This window comes from Platichthys flesus, chromosome 1 (assembly GCF_949316205.1).
Source record: "Platichthys flesus chromosome 1, fPlaFle2.1, whole genome shotgun sequence".
In the NCBI taxonomy this organism is placed as follows: domain Eukaryota; kingdom Metazoa; phylum Chordata; class Actinopteri; order Pleuronectiformes; family Pleuronectidae; genus Platichthys; species Platichthys flesus.
Window position 1 is genome coordinate 30,560,285 of NC_084945.1, and position 19,820 is coordinate 30,580,104.

The 19,820-nt window shown below is 38.8% G+C and overlaps 1 protein-coding gene across 3 annotated transcripts; it reads left to right on the top strand.

Moving 5' to 3' along the window:
- Positions 1 to 8,577: 8,577 nt before the first annotated feature.
- Positions 8,578 to 19,452, top strand: lto1 (LTO1 maturation factor of ABCE1). Of its 3 annotated transcripts, none has more exons than XR_009921134.1 (6): positions 8,578 to 8,764; positions 12,352 to 12,457; positions 12,724 to 12,794; positions 15,196 to 15,368; positions 16,343 to 16,460; positions 18,812 to 18,843. XR_009921134.1 is itself a non-coding variant. In XM_062391280.1 (6 exons), coding segments are annotated over exons 2-6 (369 nt in total). In that variant the 5' UTR covers positions 8,628 to 8,764; positions 11,805 to 11,853; the 3' UTR covers positions 18,884 to 19,452. The 3 variants fall into 3 exon arrangements, 2 of the variants coding, with proteins under 2 accessions (XP_062247252.1, XP_062247264.1); XM_062391280.1 differs by lacking the exon at positions 15,196 to 15,368 and adding an exon at positions 11,805 to 11,855 and having other exon boundaries at positions 8,628 to 8,764; positions 18,812 to 19,452; XM_062391268.1 differs by lacking the exon at positions 15,196 to 15,368 and having other exon boundaries at positions 8,594 to 8,764; positions 18,812 to 19,452.
- The last annotated feature ends 368 nt before the right edge of the window (positions 19,453 to 19,820 follow it).

Below are 19,820 nucleotides of genomic sequence, written 5' to 3' on the forward strand. Positions count from 1 at the left end.
GCAAGATGAAATGTAAATTTTGTCGTAGAGCAAAAGGATAGACATCACCGTAAAGGTCTTGGCCTCGGGAGTAACATTATGTCAGTGGGAAAATTGTGGATGGCTCCTGCTCCTAAGGGATGACCTTTGAACCTTGCATCTGAGTCAGTTTTGATGGCTTACAGGATAGAAACTAAATATGCAACAGACATGGTATGAACTGTTTTGGAAAGGTCTTGAACTCCACTACCATAGCCCAATGAAAAACTATGAGGGGCGCCACTGAGTAGGGCCAAAACCTTGAAAAAACGTGATTTTACTGTTTTTTCTTAGACCAAAATACCACAAAGAAGCATGCGAGGTTCCATGTCACAATCTCACATAATAGTGAAAATACATTAGAACTACAAAAGGTGAGAACAACACACACACACGTACTTGACCATCATTCCGATTTGTAGTTCTTTGTATCCTTCTTCCGGGTTGAGATTAGGGTTCTAAAAATAGGGTTTGGAAAACATATTAGCGGTTTGTTTTTAACCAAATATGCTTAACCAAAGCATATGTGTTTAAATCCTGAAATCAATATCGTTATAAAAAACAGACACATATACGTCTACCAATGCTTTTTCACACTTTATTGTTACCGTGCTGTTCCGCGGACAGAAAAGAGTTAAAAAAGTTTAAATGGTTTACAATTTGTTTACATACAATCTGACTTCCAAACAAAAAAAAAAAAAGCTTTTAATGTTGCAGAAAATAAGATTTGTTTAACAGAATGAATAATAATGTAGACTGTTCGTACACTTGTTTTAAAAACTACTTTCTTGGCAATAAAAATTAAACATTGAATTAGGAATAACTAAGATATGCAGTGACCATATTTTATTGAATACAAGTAGAACATCAATACATTGGAAAACATACTAAATTATGATGGCTTAATTTTGTTGAAAAATGTTTAATATCGATGTATTCAATGGCTTTCCCTACATTGATATTATTTACAAAAATATACAATGAATACATAAGTGCGACATCCTCTGTCCATAACCCTCAACAAGAGTAAGGAAAAACTACAGGAAAAAAAAACTATTAACAGGGGGGGAAAAATGTAGAAACCTCAGAGAGAGCCACATGGGAGGGATCCTTCTCCCAGTGCAACTGATGCCGCTTTATCAGATCTGACAATTAAAAACACTTAAAGTAAACTTAAATATTAAACCCTAACCCTAACAGCAGTATTTAGGATTGCTAAGGGTCAACAACGTCCTCCTCTGGAATCTGCTGTCCACTGTCAAGACCCTATATAGGAAGATATAAGGAAAGACATGGTAATTTGCATTTAGTCCAATGTGTAAGATCCACAGAAAAATGCATTTCTCATAAATGTTTAAAACAATATTCAACTAATCACAGTGTCTGTGATTACTGTCCCATGTTAAAATGTCATTAATCACCTGCATGTCCATGTCCTCCTCATCTGAGAAGCTTTCATAAGCGCTTCTTAAAGCTTGCTCCTCAGACTCTTCAGGCTCTTCCCCCCAAACAAGGTCCAGCATTGATCCTTGAAGCCCTGCCTTTATCAGCTCCAAGTACTTTTGCCTCACAGGCAAGTTGAGATCGCTGCTGAAACAATCTGTGTGTTTAGTCTTGGTGGGTCTGTGCTGCCCTCTACAACAACACGGAAATATAATACACCTCCTCTCTGTGTTTTCTTTGCCGTCATTTGATTTCATTATAAACAATTAAGGAGAAACCGGTAGACACAGGCAAGTGATCCTAAAGCATCGACTAGAGTGATATAAATCTTTATCATCACTGATTGACAAATAAAGTTCTCCCTGCTCTTTTTAAATAATTGCAATGTCAATTCCAGTGAACCCTTTTATTTTTTTCTGCACAAACCATTCAGCACTAACAAACAGTGCAGTACAGCTGCCATTTGCACAGCTGTGCTGCTCTGGAGTACTGCCAGTGTTTTTGAGCCTACACAGGCTCACAAAAATACACACCCACAGACAGTGAAAGAGAGAGATATTAGAAAATTTGACTGTCAGCCTTTATTTACAGCAGGCTGCTTTAGATAAGCCATGTGATATCATTCAATTCTCATCTTATATAATAAAACTACAAGGATGAACGGAAGAAATAAGAGTTAAAGGATCATTTTCAGTATCTAGAAATAAAAGCAGTTCAGCTGCTTCAGACCCCACTGAAGAAACACCACCATTTATCTTGCTGTCCCCTCTAATGTTACAAATCCAGGCCTCAACTAAAAACTTTGGATTTTGATGCAAATATTATTGATATAAAATATTTTTGATTAATCAATAAATGAACACAATATTGTTGGATTAACTGATATTGACTAATTGTCACAGTCCCAGCTGTCGGAGACAGCAAGTGACATTTTTTATACTTTGATGCACTGAAACTGGCTGTTTTACAATATACAGCTTAAATGAGCTCAAACAAGTCATAAGACCTTCATTGTAAGAATGTAACATTTACTGTGTAAACATTGAGTTGTGGCGAAGGTTGATCGTTCGCCAAATGAGATGAAGTTGTCATAAATCCACTCAGCATTGTCCAGGCCTGAACAGCTCCATATGTCAATATTAACTCAAGGTCAAAGTGCAACCTACTGATCAGCGTGAACATTTGGTTGTTGTAACTCCACTGTACATTGTCCAATCAATCAATCAAATTAGTCCTGCTTCACGATGGCTTGGACTGTAATTTGTGATTAGTGGGAGTGGCTTGGCGTTGCGCAATATGCATGCAATGTAAAGCTGTTTCACTAAATGGACCCCCTATTATTTCATCTTAGCTCATCCTTAAATGATTGATATTCATACTCTTGTACCAAAACTATCCCATGAGCTATTACAACTATTTTAATTATTAATCTATAGAAATTTCAGAAACCACAAACAAAAAAGTTTGTGGATGCATTATTATGCACAGGGAGGTGCTCGAAGGGGAGAACACAATGTATATGTAAGTCCTACTAAAACTGGAGTTTTAAAACAAATGGAAACATGTTGGTTAACCCCCCTGTTCACTAACAGCACAGATGAATTAAGTTGCAATAACTTCTGGGTTACTACTTACTTGTCCAGATGATTTGGCTTGAGCAGCCATCAATGCGGCCATTAAGTCCAATACCAAAGGGTGTCAGTTTATAATAAGAGTCCATGTGCCAGATGAAATTTGGCCCAGGGACGCTGTATTGCATTCTTTGGAGTCTCCCATATCTTCTCCGTTATATGCCTTCTGGGTCCAAAATGTATTGTATTGCATATAAAAAGGTTTCTAGTGACCCGCAATCCTGCCTTTCAACATCTCTCAGTGAGCATTCAGAATCCATGGAGACAACCAGGGCCCCTTAGCTGCTCAGTGATGAAGTTCACAACTGAATCAAAGTCAATTTAATGCACCGCTGATAAAGTTGTTAAGTGTCTTCTGAAATGAAGAACACTCAGATATAGGTTATATCTAAAAGCAAGGCATAAAGCCATCTTGGCCTGTGTCAGGCCTTGATTGAAGAAAAATATGATGTGATAATCAAGCTCTTGCTCATCTGACATTTCTACAGTGAATGCAACAGTTCCTGTAATGATACGCTTTATTATGACTTATCTCGGATTAATAAGTTATTTATCCTGTTATCTCTGTAAAACAAAGGTTTGTTATCTAGAGATAGAAGAAGATAACAACAAAAATTATAGTTTAAGGTTGCACACACACAATACATATTAAAGCTGCAGGGATTATTAAAGGAAGACGGTGATATGTCTACAATTTGGATAATCTGCACATGATAAAATAATATAGCAAAGTACTAAAATAACAATAATGAGTAAAACTTAAATTTTGTCTATTTCAAATTAATAAATATACCAAACTGCGGAAATTTAATTAAATAATTAGATATAACAACTCTTGGTAATCATGATGATCAAAGCCAGAGCACCAATAGCTGGCAACATATCCATTAAGACTGAGCTTTAAACTTATTAACAAAAGAAAATGTGTGTAGATCAGCAAACATCACCATATAGAAGAGGCTTTTCTTCAGACTTGGTCCAGACCACCTCTGGTTTATATATAAATATATTTTGTATCTTTTTAATAAAACCCAAATCATCATTGTTTTTAAAAGTCTGCCATTGGAATTCTTTTGTTTTCTTTTAAAGTAATAATTTTACTTTTCTAATCAATTCAGCATTGGCATAGACCCTGAAGTCAGTTTAAATGTCAGTTTAATATACACATTTGTGTAGTGCAGCCCTCTATGTGGATATGTGTATGACATTTATTGGAGGGATATGATGTTTTCCAGACTCACAATTGAATTTATTTTACGTATTCCTAATAAATAATGTGAATAGATGTCCAAGCTGGGGAAAGAGTCGGGTATAAAGCTGAGGTAAGTACCTGCTGATGACCATTGCAGTAATGATTGGTTCCCAGCCTGTGCGCAGCAGGATGTGACTGGCTGGATGTTTGGAGGAGATTACCACCCACAGAGGCATGAGGCACAAAATCAACAGTTCCACCAGGTAAAGCACGTAGGGCAGCAGCTCTGTCCAGAGAAGAGTCTTTATTTATCATTTCCTTTTCACACTAATACATGTTGGCTCTTTGATGTTTGTGAAACAAGTGAAACAGGAGTCATCTGCTGGTCAAGAGTGGAAACTGCTCGGGATCATGCTCAGAGAAAATGTTTTCTGATCCTGAGCGTGTGTTACAGAATCTCATAATTATGACTTACTATCTCATTATTATGACTTAGTATCTCATAACAATGAGATATTATCTCATTATTATGACTTACCATCTCATTATCAATACTTTGTATCTCATAATTATGAGATACTGACTGTGGGTGGGGCGACACAGTGGGTGTGGGCGCCCCGTCAACACTCAGTATCTCATAACTATGACATAGTATATCAGGCCCAGGCACTAATCCACTTTATTGGAAATTATCCTTTGTAGGTCCTCAGGTCCGCCATTCACCAAACTTCGCTGGTCGCTCACGCACAAACAATCCCCCCCTTAGACGTCACTTCCCCCCATTTATAACATTCATGCCCCATGTCTGACAAACACTAGACATCTGCTGGCTTGTGAATTGGGGGCCCCTGGTCTGACACATGGTAGCTTGGAACACCCCAGCGATTGAAAATTAAATTTTTCAGGACCTGAAAGACCTTTGGCGTCTTCCTTCCTTCAGGGCGAAAAGCTCCCCCCATTTGGTGTAGTAATCCACAACTACCATCAGCACTGAATTCCGGGACTTGCTGAGTGGTAGCGGTCCAATGAAGTCCACTCCTATCATTTCCTCCCAGAGCCTTGACCTCTGTGGTCTGGAGTTGCCCTGCTGGTTAATCATAAGAGGGCTTATGCTGCTGGTATACAGTACAAGCTCGGACATGGCTCCACACATCTTTACTGACCATTGGCCACCAGGATACCCCCAGGATTTTTAGGAGGGTTTTCATCATCCCCAGATGTCCTCCAAAAAGACTGTTATAAAATTAAGCCAGTAACTCTGGCACAAGTACAGCAAGGACAACCATCTGGTAATTAAATCCCCTCGGTATAGCACTCCTTGTTGGTATTCATAGTGAATGCGACCACAGGTGTGGGCTGATTGATGGAAAGACTAAGCTCTTTACAAAGTCTGTTGGACTGCTGGGCACTTCCGATACCCTGAAGGGAGCTGGGTAAGACAGACCAGTACGATTTTGCAACAGAAACACAAATGCTCCCTTCTGATAATTGTGGTGCCTGGGATAGAGCATCAGGGACAACATTACAGCAGCCCTTTTTATAATTGACTCTGAATGAGTAAAAGCTGGAGCCGCTGAGTCCATCTGGTCAGGCAAGACAATGTCTTGCATTTAAGGGCCCAGGTTAGAGTGCTGTGGTCTGTGATTTCTTCGAATGTCTCCCCATCTAGGTAGTGCCACCATTTCTCAACTGCCCGGGCGACTGCAGTCTGAGGTGGAATACCACCTCAGACTGCTCTCTGAGGTGGAATACCTCAGTTCAGCAACCCGCAGTGTTCTTTAGACAAAGGCTATAACCCTTGATAGTCTGCACCAAGACGGCCCCTAGTCCAACATTGTTAGTGTCACAGTGAACCTGAAAGCCAACACTGCATTAACCCATCTTGGTGCAGGACACACAGAGCAGTGAGCAGCCATGTACAGCGCCCGGGGAACCAATGTTGGGGGAGTAAGGTGCCTTGCTCAGGGGCACTAGACAGGGTAGGGAGAATTATCTTGGATTTTTGGACAGATCAATCCAGGTTCGTCTTTTTGTTGTTTCTCCGTGGAGTTGAACCAGAGACGAACCAGAGACCTTTTCTGCCCATAGTCCAAGCCACTAGACCACAGTCACCGCTTGTTTATGCAGTGATGCTCTGTAGGCTCTCCTTCACACTGGCAGCTCATCTGTGGTTATGATCTTGCGCTTTAGGACCCCAGTTGCACCAGAGGACTCTGTCTAAACTGTAGACCACTTCTGCAGCAGTGGTCTAACCACCTCAGGTTGAGCCTATAAGAGAGGAAGGCCGGACTTCTCGATGCTAGCATTTTCTAATACCGCCATGTAGAAATTGACTATTGATTCACCAATGCAATGCACCCCGGGTTTGGGGTAAAAACTTCTGCTCTTTTACCCCTGGCAAAACATACTGCCTCAGGTGCGGCATTAAGACAATCTGGCTCGCACACATAAAATCTAGACCAAGCAATAAAGGCATGTACAGCTGATCATACAGCTGTACAAAAATATGTACTGTACGCTGATGGAGATGTGAGTATCATGGAGATTGAGGAGCAGGTTAGTTTTCCCTGGAGCCTTACTCTCTTGTCCATTGGCCATAACAACCTTTGGGATTTCGCACACGTTCAGAGTCTCTCCACCCCTCTTTAGGTTGTTCGATAAGATTCTATTCAGCAAATCTGATCCGCTGATTTTGTACAACCTTATTCTTTTACCTCCTGTCGTGGTAATTTCTACAATCCCACTCTACCAACGAGGAACGAGTGACAAATTCTCTTACAGTATTGTCACACTTTAATGCTCAGAGCATGGTGCATACAACAAAGGTCAGTTTGTAATATTGTAATATGCACAATGATGGGAAGCAGTTCTTTGTCTTTATACATTTGGCTCATCCCTCCCACTCTGTTTAGGGTTGTTACAAATTCAGAAGTCTTCTGATGAGATCAAGGCAACAATGCCTTAGTTAAAGCAATCAGGCCAAGATTCATTCAGTTATACAGGATACAGCATGATCAAGGTTACTTTGTATGAGTTTCAATCATGATCAATCAAAGGGGAAATTAACATGAACATAATGTGGTCAAAATGTTACATTTCCCGTACACCCCCTACCCCACAGAGGCAAATAATATCAACTGAGACAGCTTTAGTTAGTTACTTTTCAAATTCAAAACTATCACCCATCAAGCCGAAAAACCACAGTGGCGCTCCAGGGAGCTGTACCAAGGAAACGTGACGTATGTGTTTGAGCCTGCTTTGTGTTTGACGTGAATCAAGGGGCTTCCACTTCCCCAGTGGCCGCAGCAATTCGAGTTGGGGCCTGGACCGTGGTGAGGAAGAGAAACAAACGATTTTCAGAACCGAGAGAGAATATGGCAACAGCGACATGATGCATCATCTTATATCCGTGCTGCATGCAATATTGGTTCAACTGATCCTGGAGGTAAACCACAATATCATGGATATCGAATGGTCTTTCTGTTTGAGCAACCGCAGAATCCTGAGGGGCCTGCATAAAGTCGACAAACTAATAAAAATATCATCTATATTACTTAAAGACACAAGTATCACCCAATGTCTCAAGCCCAAAACAACCTCAAACTCAAAAATCTAAACAGACAGGACATTGTTGCTTCCATGAACACCACATCTCCAAAAAATTAGAACATTTTGCAGGATTTTGAGTTTTTTCTTATCTCAAGTGAATGCAATACGCTTCAGTAGCCTTGCTATTAGAAAGGGGGGAAATCATACATCTTCAGGGACATAAGACACCGGCACAAATATGACAGATTGATAAAAACTGAGTTCCAACTTACCTGCAGGTCTCAGATGAGGCAAGTGTAGCAAAGAGGAGGAGGCGTGCTCACCAGGGTGCTATGGCGAGCCAAGAGTCCTAAAGTCAGTCACATGACTTTGTTGATATATGGTCTTAAGGATATGGAGATGAGGGCATCATTCAAGGGCAAAGACCGTGGTGAGGTCGTAATAGATCTACTGTGCAAGTCTATGGAGTTCACTTTGTTCAAAAAGAGAAAAAGAATACCAGGTTAGAGTTTGTTTGACAGTTAATAAAGGTGACACATTATATAAGTATATAATACATAAGTCTGACAGTAAGAGAACATATTTTATGATTTTGAAGGAGCCATATAATTATAATTGTAATATTAGAGTCAATCTCAAAATTGTGCTGTTAATTCTATTTTTCAATTTTCGTGACAAATTTAACAGAATTCAAGATTCAAGTTTCAGAGCGGTAAGCCTTCGGGCCACCAGGGGGCTGTATGACGCTTCTATGCGCTGGTGATTCCGGAAACAGACTGAATGTAATGTGTACGTGAACAGTCACACACATTTTTCAGCGACGAGCTGCGGATACATTTTCAAACCTTGGGACTGATATTGAGAAGGTGGAGATGGCTGGCGGCCGCGGACACGAAGAGCTGTTTGACAGTATTTTCCTCGCGGATGAAAGGTAAGCTTTTCTGTATGTCAACAAGGGTCATGTTTTGTTAAAGCTCAGCTGGTTCAGCGAGAGCGGTTTGGCTTCGTTAACTTTCAGACAATAATTTTTCATAGCAAAGAAACACAGCCCTGCTTGGCTTTCTTGTCAGAATAAGAATAAAAAATGAGAAACCAACAATTATATATCGTCGTTGAGTTAAAGAATGGCAAGAAAGAAAGACGTGACACGGAAGTAAAAGTAAAATTTCAAAATAAAAGACTTCAACATGGAATGATAACCATAGGAGATAGATTTAAAAACCCATGCATTGGAAACATTTGTTCCATTACTTTATTCTTTAACTACACAGTCTTTTTCTAGGACATATTGAAGATAGTTGCTATTAGAGTACCTGGTTGTTATAGCCAGGTTAGTGTTGACCTCAATATAAAAGCACTGTATGAACATACATGAATGTTGGCTCTGTACTTAAAGGAATGGTTCACCCAAAAATAATTCACTCATTATCTACTCATCCCAATGCCGATTGAGGGGTGGGTGAAGTGTTTTAACTCCACAAAACACTGCTGAAGCTTCGGGGGTAAACAGCATAGCAGCCAGGTAGCAGCTAAATCGAATACAACTGAAGATATTAGGGGCTTATCTTCAGACATCAAAAAACAAACAGACAAAACAAAACATTAAAGTTATTATATCATACAATACCTGTTAAAACTGTACTACTTCAGATACTTACTGCTCATAGTTCTTATATCATACAAAAGCTGTTAATACTGTACTATTTCCTTTATTACTGCTCATAGTTCTTATATCATACAATACCTGTTAATACTGTATTATTCCATATATTTTTGCTACTGTACATATCTTATTTATTTACATTTCAAATACGCACCATACTCTGCACTTTAACTCCTTTTTTTGCACTTCTGGTAAGACGCTAAACTGCATTTCGTTGTATAAGTACTTTTACTGTGCAATGACAATAAAGTTGAATCTAATCTTATGCCTCTATACTGCTCATGTGATGTGTCATCCAAGTATCTGCAAGCTCAGACATTAATAATCTACTCTAAATCAGTTTCAGATATATCCAATTTAATTTTCATTAGTCATGGAGTCATAAGTTGAGGAGGATATTAAATTCTATTCTAGATTTTACCGGAAGCCAGTGTAGCGTAGCTAATACTGGAGAGGTGTGGTCTCTTTTCTTGGTTCTTGTCAGGACACATGCTGCAGCATTTTAGACAAGCTGCAGAGTCTTTAACGACTTACTTCTGGAGCCTGATAAGGCATTTATAATAATCAAGTCTGGATGTAACAAAGGCGTGGACTAGTTTTTCTGCATCTTTTTGAGAAAGGACATGTCCGATTTTTTTGATGTTATGCAAGTGAAAGAAGGCGGTCCTAGAAATTCGTTTTTTATGTGAGAATTAAAGGACAAATCAGAATCGAAGATCAATCCCAAGTTCCTGACTGTTTCATTGGAAGCAAGGGCTCTGTCGTCTGGCTATGTTATTAGATAATGTATCTCTAAGGTGTTTAGGGCCTCTAGAACCTCTGTTTTTTCAGAGTTTAATAAAAGAAACTTGCAGGTCATCCAGGTCCTTGAGACATGCTTGGATTAAGTTAATGGATAACATTGTTCTGGTTTTATTGACAAGTATAACTTGGTGTCATCCGCATAGCAGTGAAAATTGACTGAGTGTGTGTCCTGATAATGTTTTCTAGTGGAAGCATATGAGAAAAAAATTAGGCCCAGCACAGAGCCCTGTCGAACACCTAACCCTAACTTTGGGGGGCACAGATGACTTATCATTAGGGCTGCAACTAACGACTACTCTGATAGACGATTAATCGACTCATCGTATTCTGAATGTCACAAATCCTCAATTGCTCTTATTTACAGCTTTCAGATTTAATTTGAGGTTGTTCGAGGCAAAATAAAGATCGATACTTCATTAAAAAAAAAATTATTTGAATAAGCTTTGTTGCATATAAGGGTACTGTTGACACAAAAGCAAAAAGAAAAATCACGTTTTTGTCCAATTATAACCAAGGACAGGCAAAGTGCTAATAAAAAAAAATTATTTAAATTCAAGTTTCCCTTTTTCCTGTTAACATAAAGAACAGGGAAAGTATCAGAAAGAAAAACATCAGAAAAACTAAACTACAGTCTTCTTCGGACTGCATAATTGTGATTAAAAAAGACATTTGTCAGGCAATAGTAAAACATTATGCTTTTAAACTCGTTAAAAAAAGTTTAAACCATATTTTTGTAATGGATTCTAGAATCCTACGCACAGGTATATACGTTTTGTATAGCAAGCTAGCTAACAGGTTATCTTACCAAGGCGAGTCTGAAACGTTTACGTTAAGATGTCAAATTTTTGTTGACAAAGTGAAATAATGATAATAATAATAGGAAAAATCCTTACAATTTCAATAGGGCCTCCCACCGTAGGTGCTCGGGCCCTAATAAATATGATCCTATTAAGTGTTTTTTTGGAACTGATAGATCTCGGCTTACATTTGGAATTAAAAAGTAATCTTGGCTAAAAAAGGTTGTTTACCACTGGGTTAGAACATTGATATCCAAGGCAATATACATTTTGACTGTAGTAGGACAAGATGGAGTACTGGTTGGGTATAAATAACCAACCAGGCGGCAGCTCTACCAGATGCATATTTTTTTCATATAGTTTACTTTATTTATCTGTTGTTCATGTATCAAAGATAATCTTTATCTTCCTGCATGCATTTTCTAAATAAAGAGATTCAACTTAAAGCTGGGAAACTATGGACTGTTTAGAGTGGAAGAAAAAAGAGAAGAACAGGGAAGAGAGGGGAGAAAACAAAATCTTCATGGCCTGATCACCCTTTGCCAAAGTTTGAGGTTATTTATTCATTTATTTTTATTTACTGTTATTATTGGGAAAAAAAAACATTTGTTTTCACAGTACTGATTATTAACATAATATTATTGGTGTATCATTTCTTATGAAATTAATTGTTAAATTTCAGTTTTTTCCTTTTATCCACAACACAGAAGGAGAAGAACAGTAAATATTGACAACTAGAAATGAAAGAGTTTGAAAATGTAAGTACTCACAACAGCTATTGTTTCAGGCTCACAGTAAAGAGTGGGACTGCAGCAGGCACACCATTGGCTGAATCTGAGGATATTCAGTTGTTAAGTCATGACATGTGATATCTGTTTCCAGGTCCAAGCTCTGGTCCCTGACTGTTATTGTGGAACTCGCATGGTTAAATAGTTTAAATACGAAGCAAAACTGCAAGTTAGTTTTTTGCAAATTTTTTAGGAATCCTGACAAAAACATTATAATGGTTCTGACTTTTCTCACCCTAAGCTTTAACACAGCAGCTGTTTTAGTGTAAACTGAGCTTAATGCTGCAGATGCAAATGCACTAATAGGTCACTTACAAAGAAACCTGTCCCATGTCTCACGTTAACAACGGTGAAATAGTTTTGAATCAAGTACAAGTAAGCTAAGCAGCATCTAAATTAAGATCTGAAATTTACAGATTGTCTTAAGCTACTGCCACTGAGAGAGTGCAGTGTGACTGTTTTTCAGGTTCCGAGGGGTGGGCTACAAGGAGGGATTTGAAAGAGGAAAATGCAGAGGATTGCAGGAGGGCCACAGACATGGGGCCTCTCATGGCGCCAAGTTGTCAATTGAGGTGAGTGATTTTTTTTCTATGATGTGAAGCTTAATGTCAGTTTTTCAGAGAGCTTATTCATTTGGCACAAGCATAATTATATATGTATATATATGTATAAGTATATGACAGTAATTATGTTGTCTTCATTCGACAAGAACTAGTCTTTACAACCTTCCTATGTCAGAAATATTGAGAATATACATGGTCAGTCTTTCTTTTATGATTAGGAAGGGTAGTGTTACTTTCAAGTTGCTTACTGCCTCTGGCCCTCTAACCCCCTACAGATGTCCTTCTATTATGGGTTTGCCATCACATGGAAGTGCCTTCTCCAAAATAAAACGGAAATCAAATCAAGGTACAGTCTCTACAAACAAAGCAGACAACTACCATCACTTTTTACGTCAACACTCTGGAGCAGTATAATGATTGGTCTCATATTCTACATACTTCAATAAGTAAAACAATAGGAAGTAGTAGTGACAAGGGCAGCAACTAGGGCTGGTCGATATAACAATATCCATAATTATCCCAACATAACTTTTCCTCCATATAGATTTAAGACGATAGTCTTAGGTCGATATACGTCGATAGAACTCATCTCGTCAATGTCACGTCAACACAAACAGCCAATGAGAATGAAAATAGCGCAGCGCCAAACAATCATGTGGCTGGAATAGAGTAACACCCAAATCAAGTTAGGTTGACACACAGAACAGAGCTGCAGAAGAGCAACAGCACACTTCATTTTTGGGCTACTGCAGAGAGGAGGACGACTCTTCTTCAATGCAGTTACTGAACATTAAAATGTTTTCAGCTACGTTCATAGACATACCTTGACACACACAGTCAGGACATCAGGATTAAAGTGACCGGAACGATCAAGAGTCATGATCCGCCATCAACAATTAATAACTAAATACATGTGTTTATCAGTCTGTGGGTGAAGAGGGGCAGATACGAGCAGAGATACATACACACTCCTGCAGACAGAAATTCCTCCCACAGATTACAATGTAATTCAGTGTATTAACTTCACTGTTGCAAAAGAAGTGACACCCCGTTTATCCAGAAACATAAATATAAATTTAGCAGGTTTTTATAAAGATCAGTTGTACGTGTGAGTGATTAGAAAAAATCAGAGGAGCAGAGTCACTTGTTAACCTGCGGAGTAATGCGCCTCACTGCAGTGGCGCTGATTTAAGATAAGATACAACTTTCATGATCCATGCCACCGTGGGTAAGTCAGTTGTTACAGTAGCAGTCACATCAGAATGAGGAGCACAAGAGAATAAAGAAATAAAAAAAATGATATGCAGTAGAATAAAAAATGAAACTTTAAAAAATGCTGAGAATGTACACCTTTTCCCATAAGGTGGTTTGTATGAAATGTTATAAGTAAAGTGCAGTGGCACAGGATGATTGCACTAGCAAATGGACGGTTCAGAATTTGTCACCTCGCATCTGGCAGAAAGATGCAGTGGGGTATGGAGGGGCTGAGCAGACCAATGTGTTGCATGTAGCTTTTCATTGAAATTTAATTTTACTAATTTGAAAGAGTTATAAATACAACATCCATGTGTTGGATACCACGGTAAAAAAAAAATGATTTTCTAAGATACCATGTACTTGAACTTGAAACATGAACTTCTTTGTTAAAATATTTGAAAAATTGAAAACATACATACAAAGACATACAAATAATAGAGCATAGCACAACATAATAAAGTGCAATTAATGGTCAAAGTGCAACAACTAATGTCCCTAGTCACATTCCAGACTTCAAGGCATCTTTTCCAAAGGTACTGTGCAAAACAAAACAGTGGCTATAACAGTGCAGCCATTCATATGTTGAACGTGAATGAAAGTGAGGTTCATGTTCATTTTTTAAATCATCATCGTATCAGGCCATCATGAAATACCAGGAGCTGAGGAATGTGTGTGTGTGTGCGCGCGCTCACAGATAGCGGACACACAACAGGCCCCGGGGCTCCGCCCCTCGCCCCTCTCACATGCTCAGAGACCCACACAGTGAGATCAGAGCTCGTTCACATGAAGCAGCCGCTCAGTGACTGACAGGCAGCTTCTTTTCATTGGAAACAGTGAAAACACAGAGTTTCTCTGGTCTCAGCTGCTCAGAGATCAGCGTCGCAGCTCCAGAAGAGGCGCAGCAGCGATGCTAACAGCTGGCATCAGCGCTCACAGTGCTTATGGTGCTTAAAAAAACTGGGCATCGTCTGTGTTTTGTTATTATAGTATCGTAAGTATCGGTTCTCGTGACATCTCTAAGTATTAAACCCTGTCCATTATAAAGCTGTAGAGGGTACAGTGGGTGCCTAACAGTATATTTTGTGGTACTTTACTCTCATTTTTGCATCAGTTATGCTACTGTTGTATAGTCACTACTGCAGGGCTTGCACTTTGCATCCAGTAATGTACATTCTTAGCGTATTAAATAAAATTTAGCATTACTTTTGAATTCAGCCATTGACAAATGTTGATCTTTGTTGACTGCTTCTTGTAAAAATGCTAAGCTTATTAACTTAGACTGAAATACTTTTCCTTACAGGGAAAGGCTCTCCCACCCACGTCCTTACTATTACTTTTGACGACCCTGTGTTAGCCCCCACCCAGACTGCTAGGAACTTGGGTGTGACACTCAACAGTCAACTTTCCCTTACTGCCAACATTACTGCAACAACATGTTTCTGTAGATACATGCTGCACAACATCATAGAATATGTCCCCTTCTCATGCAGAAGATGGCGCAGGTTCTGGTCCAGTCTCTGGTCATCTCACGCCTGGACTATTGCAGCTCCCTCCTGGCAGGTCTACCTGCTAGTGCCATCCGACCTCTGCAACTCATCCAGAATGCAGCACCTCGACTCGTCTTTAACCAACCTAAATTCACTCAGACTACTCAGCTCCTCAGGTCCATTCACTGGTTATCAGTGGCTGCTCGCATCCGATTCAAAACATTGATACTTGCGTACCGTGCTGTAAACTGTGTTAAATAGGCCACCTGTTAAGATGGATGTCTATTATAGATGGTCGAGAGGTGAGATATGTCACATGATCTATGTCACATGATTGGAGCAGCGCAGCTCCAGTTGGCTGCATGAATTAGCTCGCAGGCGTCGCTCCAAAAAACTTCATACTACTGATCAGGTCCTGATAACTGATGAGTGTTTAACAGTTAAAGTGAGAGCCAGTCAGAGTGGAGGAGGAAAATGTGTGCATGTGTGCTGTTTGTTAGCACGGTTCTAGTTTCTGTAATGTTAGTTGCTAATAACTTAAAAGACAGCTAATAACTTTAATCTCTATTCATGCTTCACACAAATTGCACTGGATGTTTTTGTGTTACACATTTTTGAAACGGAAATGATGGTGATATTTTCAGGAGTGGAGCCTGTTCCAGAAACTGCTGCTGCTTGAAACTTCCATTAAACCACTAACTTTTCTTTTTCATGCCACAAAGTGGGGCAATTGAAACCCAAATCAAACAAAGAAATGCAATCTCGTTTAATTTAATTTGATTTATTGTTGTTGCCGTTGCTTCGATGTCACGGCATACACACAATTTTATACCCGGTAAGCCTGTACTAAGCTGTAGTACCGGGCCAGCTGCGCTCATTTTAAATATTGTTTGTTTCATTCTCTTCGGAGTTTATTAGACAAAAACATTGAAAAAAACTACTGCTAAAACACAACCTAGAGGAAACACTGATTTAATGCCTTACAATTATAAACACATTTTTTCAAATGTTCATTCGGTTGATAAACTTGTTACACATGTACAGTAACAGTGGCACAGGGACTGTTCAGAGATTAATTCCTTGATGAACTGTTTCTCTAAACGTCGCAAGATTCAAATCAGAGTTTGTGTTTGTGTCTGTGTGCCTTCAGAAAGCGTATAAAAACTCTGGAGACTCTCTTGGGTTTAATCCAAAACTCTTCTCACAATGATCCACAGTCTGCAACACTACAGGAGGAATTGGAGAAGCTTCGGGCCAAGTTCAGACAGGTACTCAACTGTTATTGATGAAAGATATCTTTGTATGGAGGTAATCATACTGGAATTAATTTATTTGCAGCAGATGTCCAATGTCACTTGTACATTAGCTGTTGTAGCCACTCCATGGCTCAGTTACTGTAAATTACCATTGTTTTTCCATCTTAACTATGTTACTGATCAATGGTTTGTTTAATACAGAGGTAAATTTTTAAGTAACAATGTGCTGGTTTGCTCAAATATTTGTGTTAAAGCCTATATCCATCGGCAGGTTATTTCTTATACTAAATCCAGCCAACTGTCTCATCTCAAAGGTTTGTTTGTCATACGCCGATGAGCTGTTTTTATAAGTAACTATGCCATTTATCCAATCCCGACATTATGACTTTTTTGAAAGAATATGGTATAGTTTCTTGTATTATGAGTTAAATCTGACGAAATCATAAATCTTCCCAAGCATTACAGCTGCTCAAAGCCTTTCATAAACACATTTGCAAATTAACAATGAACTAAATATCTGAGTATGGTGGTGTCTGAGACATAGCCGGCTTGCTCAAAGCAAACTTTAAGCCATGTTTTGAGTGCATTTGACTAATGGTGTTCCCAGCTCCCCATCTCTTTGGCAGTCAGAATCAATTCCAAAAAAATTACATTCTTTCCAAATTTCTATTCCTATTCCAAAATATATAGATCTTCTTAACATCAATTGACAAAATAATCTCAAATATAATTTGGAACACGAAGAAACCAAGAATTATGAAATCGTATTGCTGGATGAGTCAATGGGAGCTCCTGATTTCTGCCTCTACTACTGGGCGTGTATTGTTCACGGTCTCTCTTTTATAATATGAAGAATGTAAATTTTTGGGAATTGATTCTGACTTCCAAAGAGATGGGGAGATGGGAACACCTTTAGCTTAAATGTGTCAAAACATGTCTTTGAACAAGCCGGCCATGTCTCCGTCACCGCCATACTCAGATATTTAGCTCAATGTTAATTTGAGTGGCAAAAGTTTGTATGAAAGGCTTTGTGCAGCTGTACAGATTAAGACAAGAATCTGTAACATATTCTTTTAAAATAGTCATAATGTCGGGAATGGATTCAAACTGCTTAGTTACCTATAAAAACAGCTCAACGGCGTATGCCAGACAAAAGTTTGACGAGACAGGCGGCTAGATTTAGTATAAGAAATAACCTGCCCATGGATATAGGCTTTAAAAGCCTCCCAGAGTGTTCCTCTTGATACCTCTCCGATCTCATTATTACAGATATTGGTCTCTATCTGGTCAGAAATAAATTCAACAAAACACTTTATTTAGACATATAGTACAAACGTATTGATCTGCTGAAAAAGTAAGCTGAACTTTTAGTTACCCTTAGCACAGATTAAATACCTGTCCCACCATATTTAGTAACCTCTGCACTAAACACACTTAGCTGCCCACGATCTGTTTAGAAAGAGAGATTTGTATAGCATAATAACCTAGACATGTCAATATAAAAGTGCATAGTTATATCAATAGTGATATACAGTAGCAAATAAGCCATATATGCTGTATAAGAGGAGTTGATAATTGTCTCCATGTTGTCAACTCTTTTGAATGGAGCATCGAATACTGTAAGTGGCCCCTTCAGTCGGGGTAACAGGCAAAACTGTAAACACCAGAGCTTTAGTTTGCCAGAAGCATGGACTGGATGATGTTCTTAAGGCCACTGCTCATATCCAGCTTCAGTTGCTGGACCTGCTTGCAGTCTGTGAGGCTTGCACCATTGCATCTTCCAATGCTTTTTATAGGTTTGTCAGATTCCGTTGGAATGGGTTCTTCATTAATGTCGAACCTATGATCTGATCTCTTACCTTTGCTTATTAAGATGCTTCTTAAACTTGATGGACAAAAACAACATAAAGGAAATTATGGAGATTACTCACAAAAAAATAAATTTCAGACTTTCCAAATATGTCCCGGGGTGGAGGTTAGGGTCCCGCTTATGTGTGAAGTAATCAGTCTGATTCCTGTAAACAAATACTGTGGTAACACGTTTGTGTAATGCTGTTTAATAGATGCAATGTCAAATAATCAGTATATTTCCTTTTATTTATGATATTCATATAATAAAAATAGAATATAGATTATAATCATATTTTTCATTTTTTTCTGGGTAGTGGAAGGAAGCAAAGACATGTCATAAATATTTTTATACAGTCTGGTACACAGAGGCAAATGGCCGACGCCGCTGCTCCTGCTTTGAAGCCTGTCTTATATCAGTCTCAGTATGACTCTCCTGCCTGTCTATCATGTAATGTTCCTTTATTAGTAGAGCAGTTAAAGCAGACAGCTAACTTCTGTCTGCTATCATCTAGGTCTGCTCTATGTTGAATGTCCCAACTGACTTCAAGGATCACATCAAAACCTCCCAGGGGACCTCTTTCTGAATCACTCTTGATCGTGATGATGAAGAGGAGGAGCTGAGAGGACACCTGCAATCCGGATAGGGGAGGATCAGGATGAGCTGCTCTCAGTCAGCAGTCCTGCTGTTCCTCTCACAGGAGGCAGCAGCAGGTGACTGGTCTGTGGTACCTTTATTGTGTAAGGCAGTGACAGCAAGGGATTGGTCTCTGCTCTCAGGTTCTGGTGACATTTACTCGAACAGTAAGAAGAGATGACTGTTTTTATCTGTAGAGGGAATCTTTTGTTAAAAGACTGGATTAATTGCAGTGGCTCAGTGTGTTACAGGACCTGAATTGAGAACCTGTTAATGTAATAAACCGACTGCACGACATTGAGTTGTTTTCAACACAATTTCTTCTTTGATGTCCATTTACCGAGATTTGCCTTGATGGAACTTCCAATACTTTTCAATTGTGTAGGATTACAATATGTTTTCTTTGAGGTACTTTTTTGAGGTACATTTTTTTAAAATGTTTGTTCTTAAATTGTTTGATCAAATGATGTCATCAAGAAGAAAATGAGTCCTTACATTAATAAAGAATTTTTCATCTACTACACACGGCAGTGTGGTTGTACAGGCTATCATTCAAATATCACAAGCAACATCTTTAAACCTTGAAGTTAATTGGTGAAGCTTACACTAATTACCTTCAAATTCTGAAATGTGTGTTGGTTTAAATACACCAACGAAGTAGCCATCCTAAACATGCCTGTTTGGAACCATTCATTCTGACAGATAAAATAACATTTTAATTTGTGCAACACGATTACATGTAAATTGAAATTGCAAAGCAAGAAAAAGGATCATAAAAGCAACATTCCAAGATGAAGTATACACATAGTTAATCTGGTTGGACACTTTCCATTTTCATCCATTGTCCATTTTGTAATAGGGTAGGGGCTTTCCCTGGCCTTATGGCT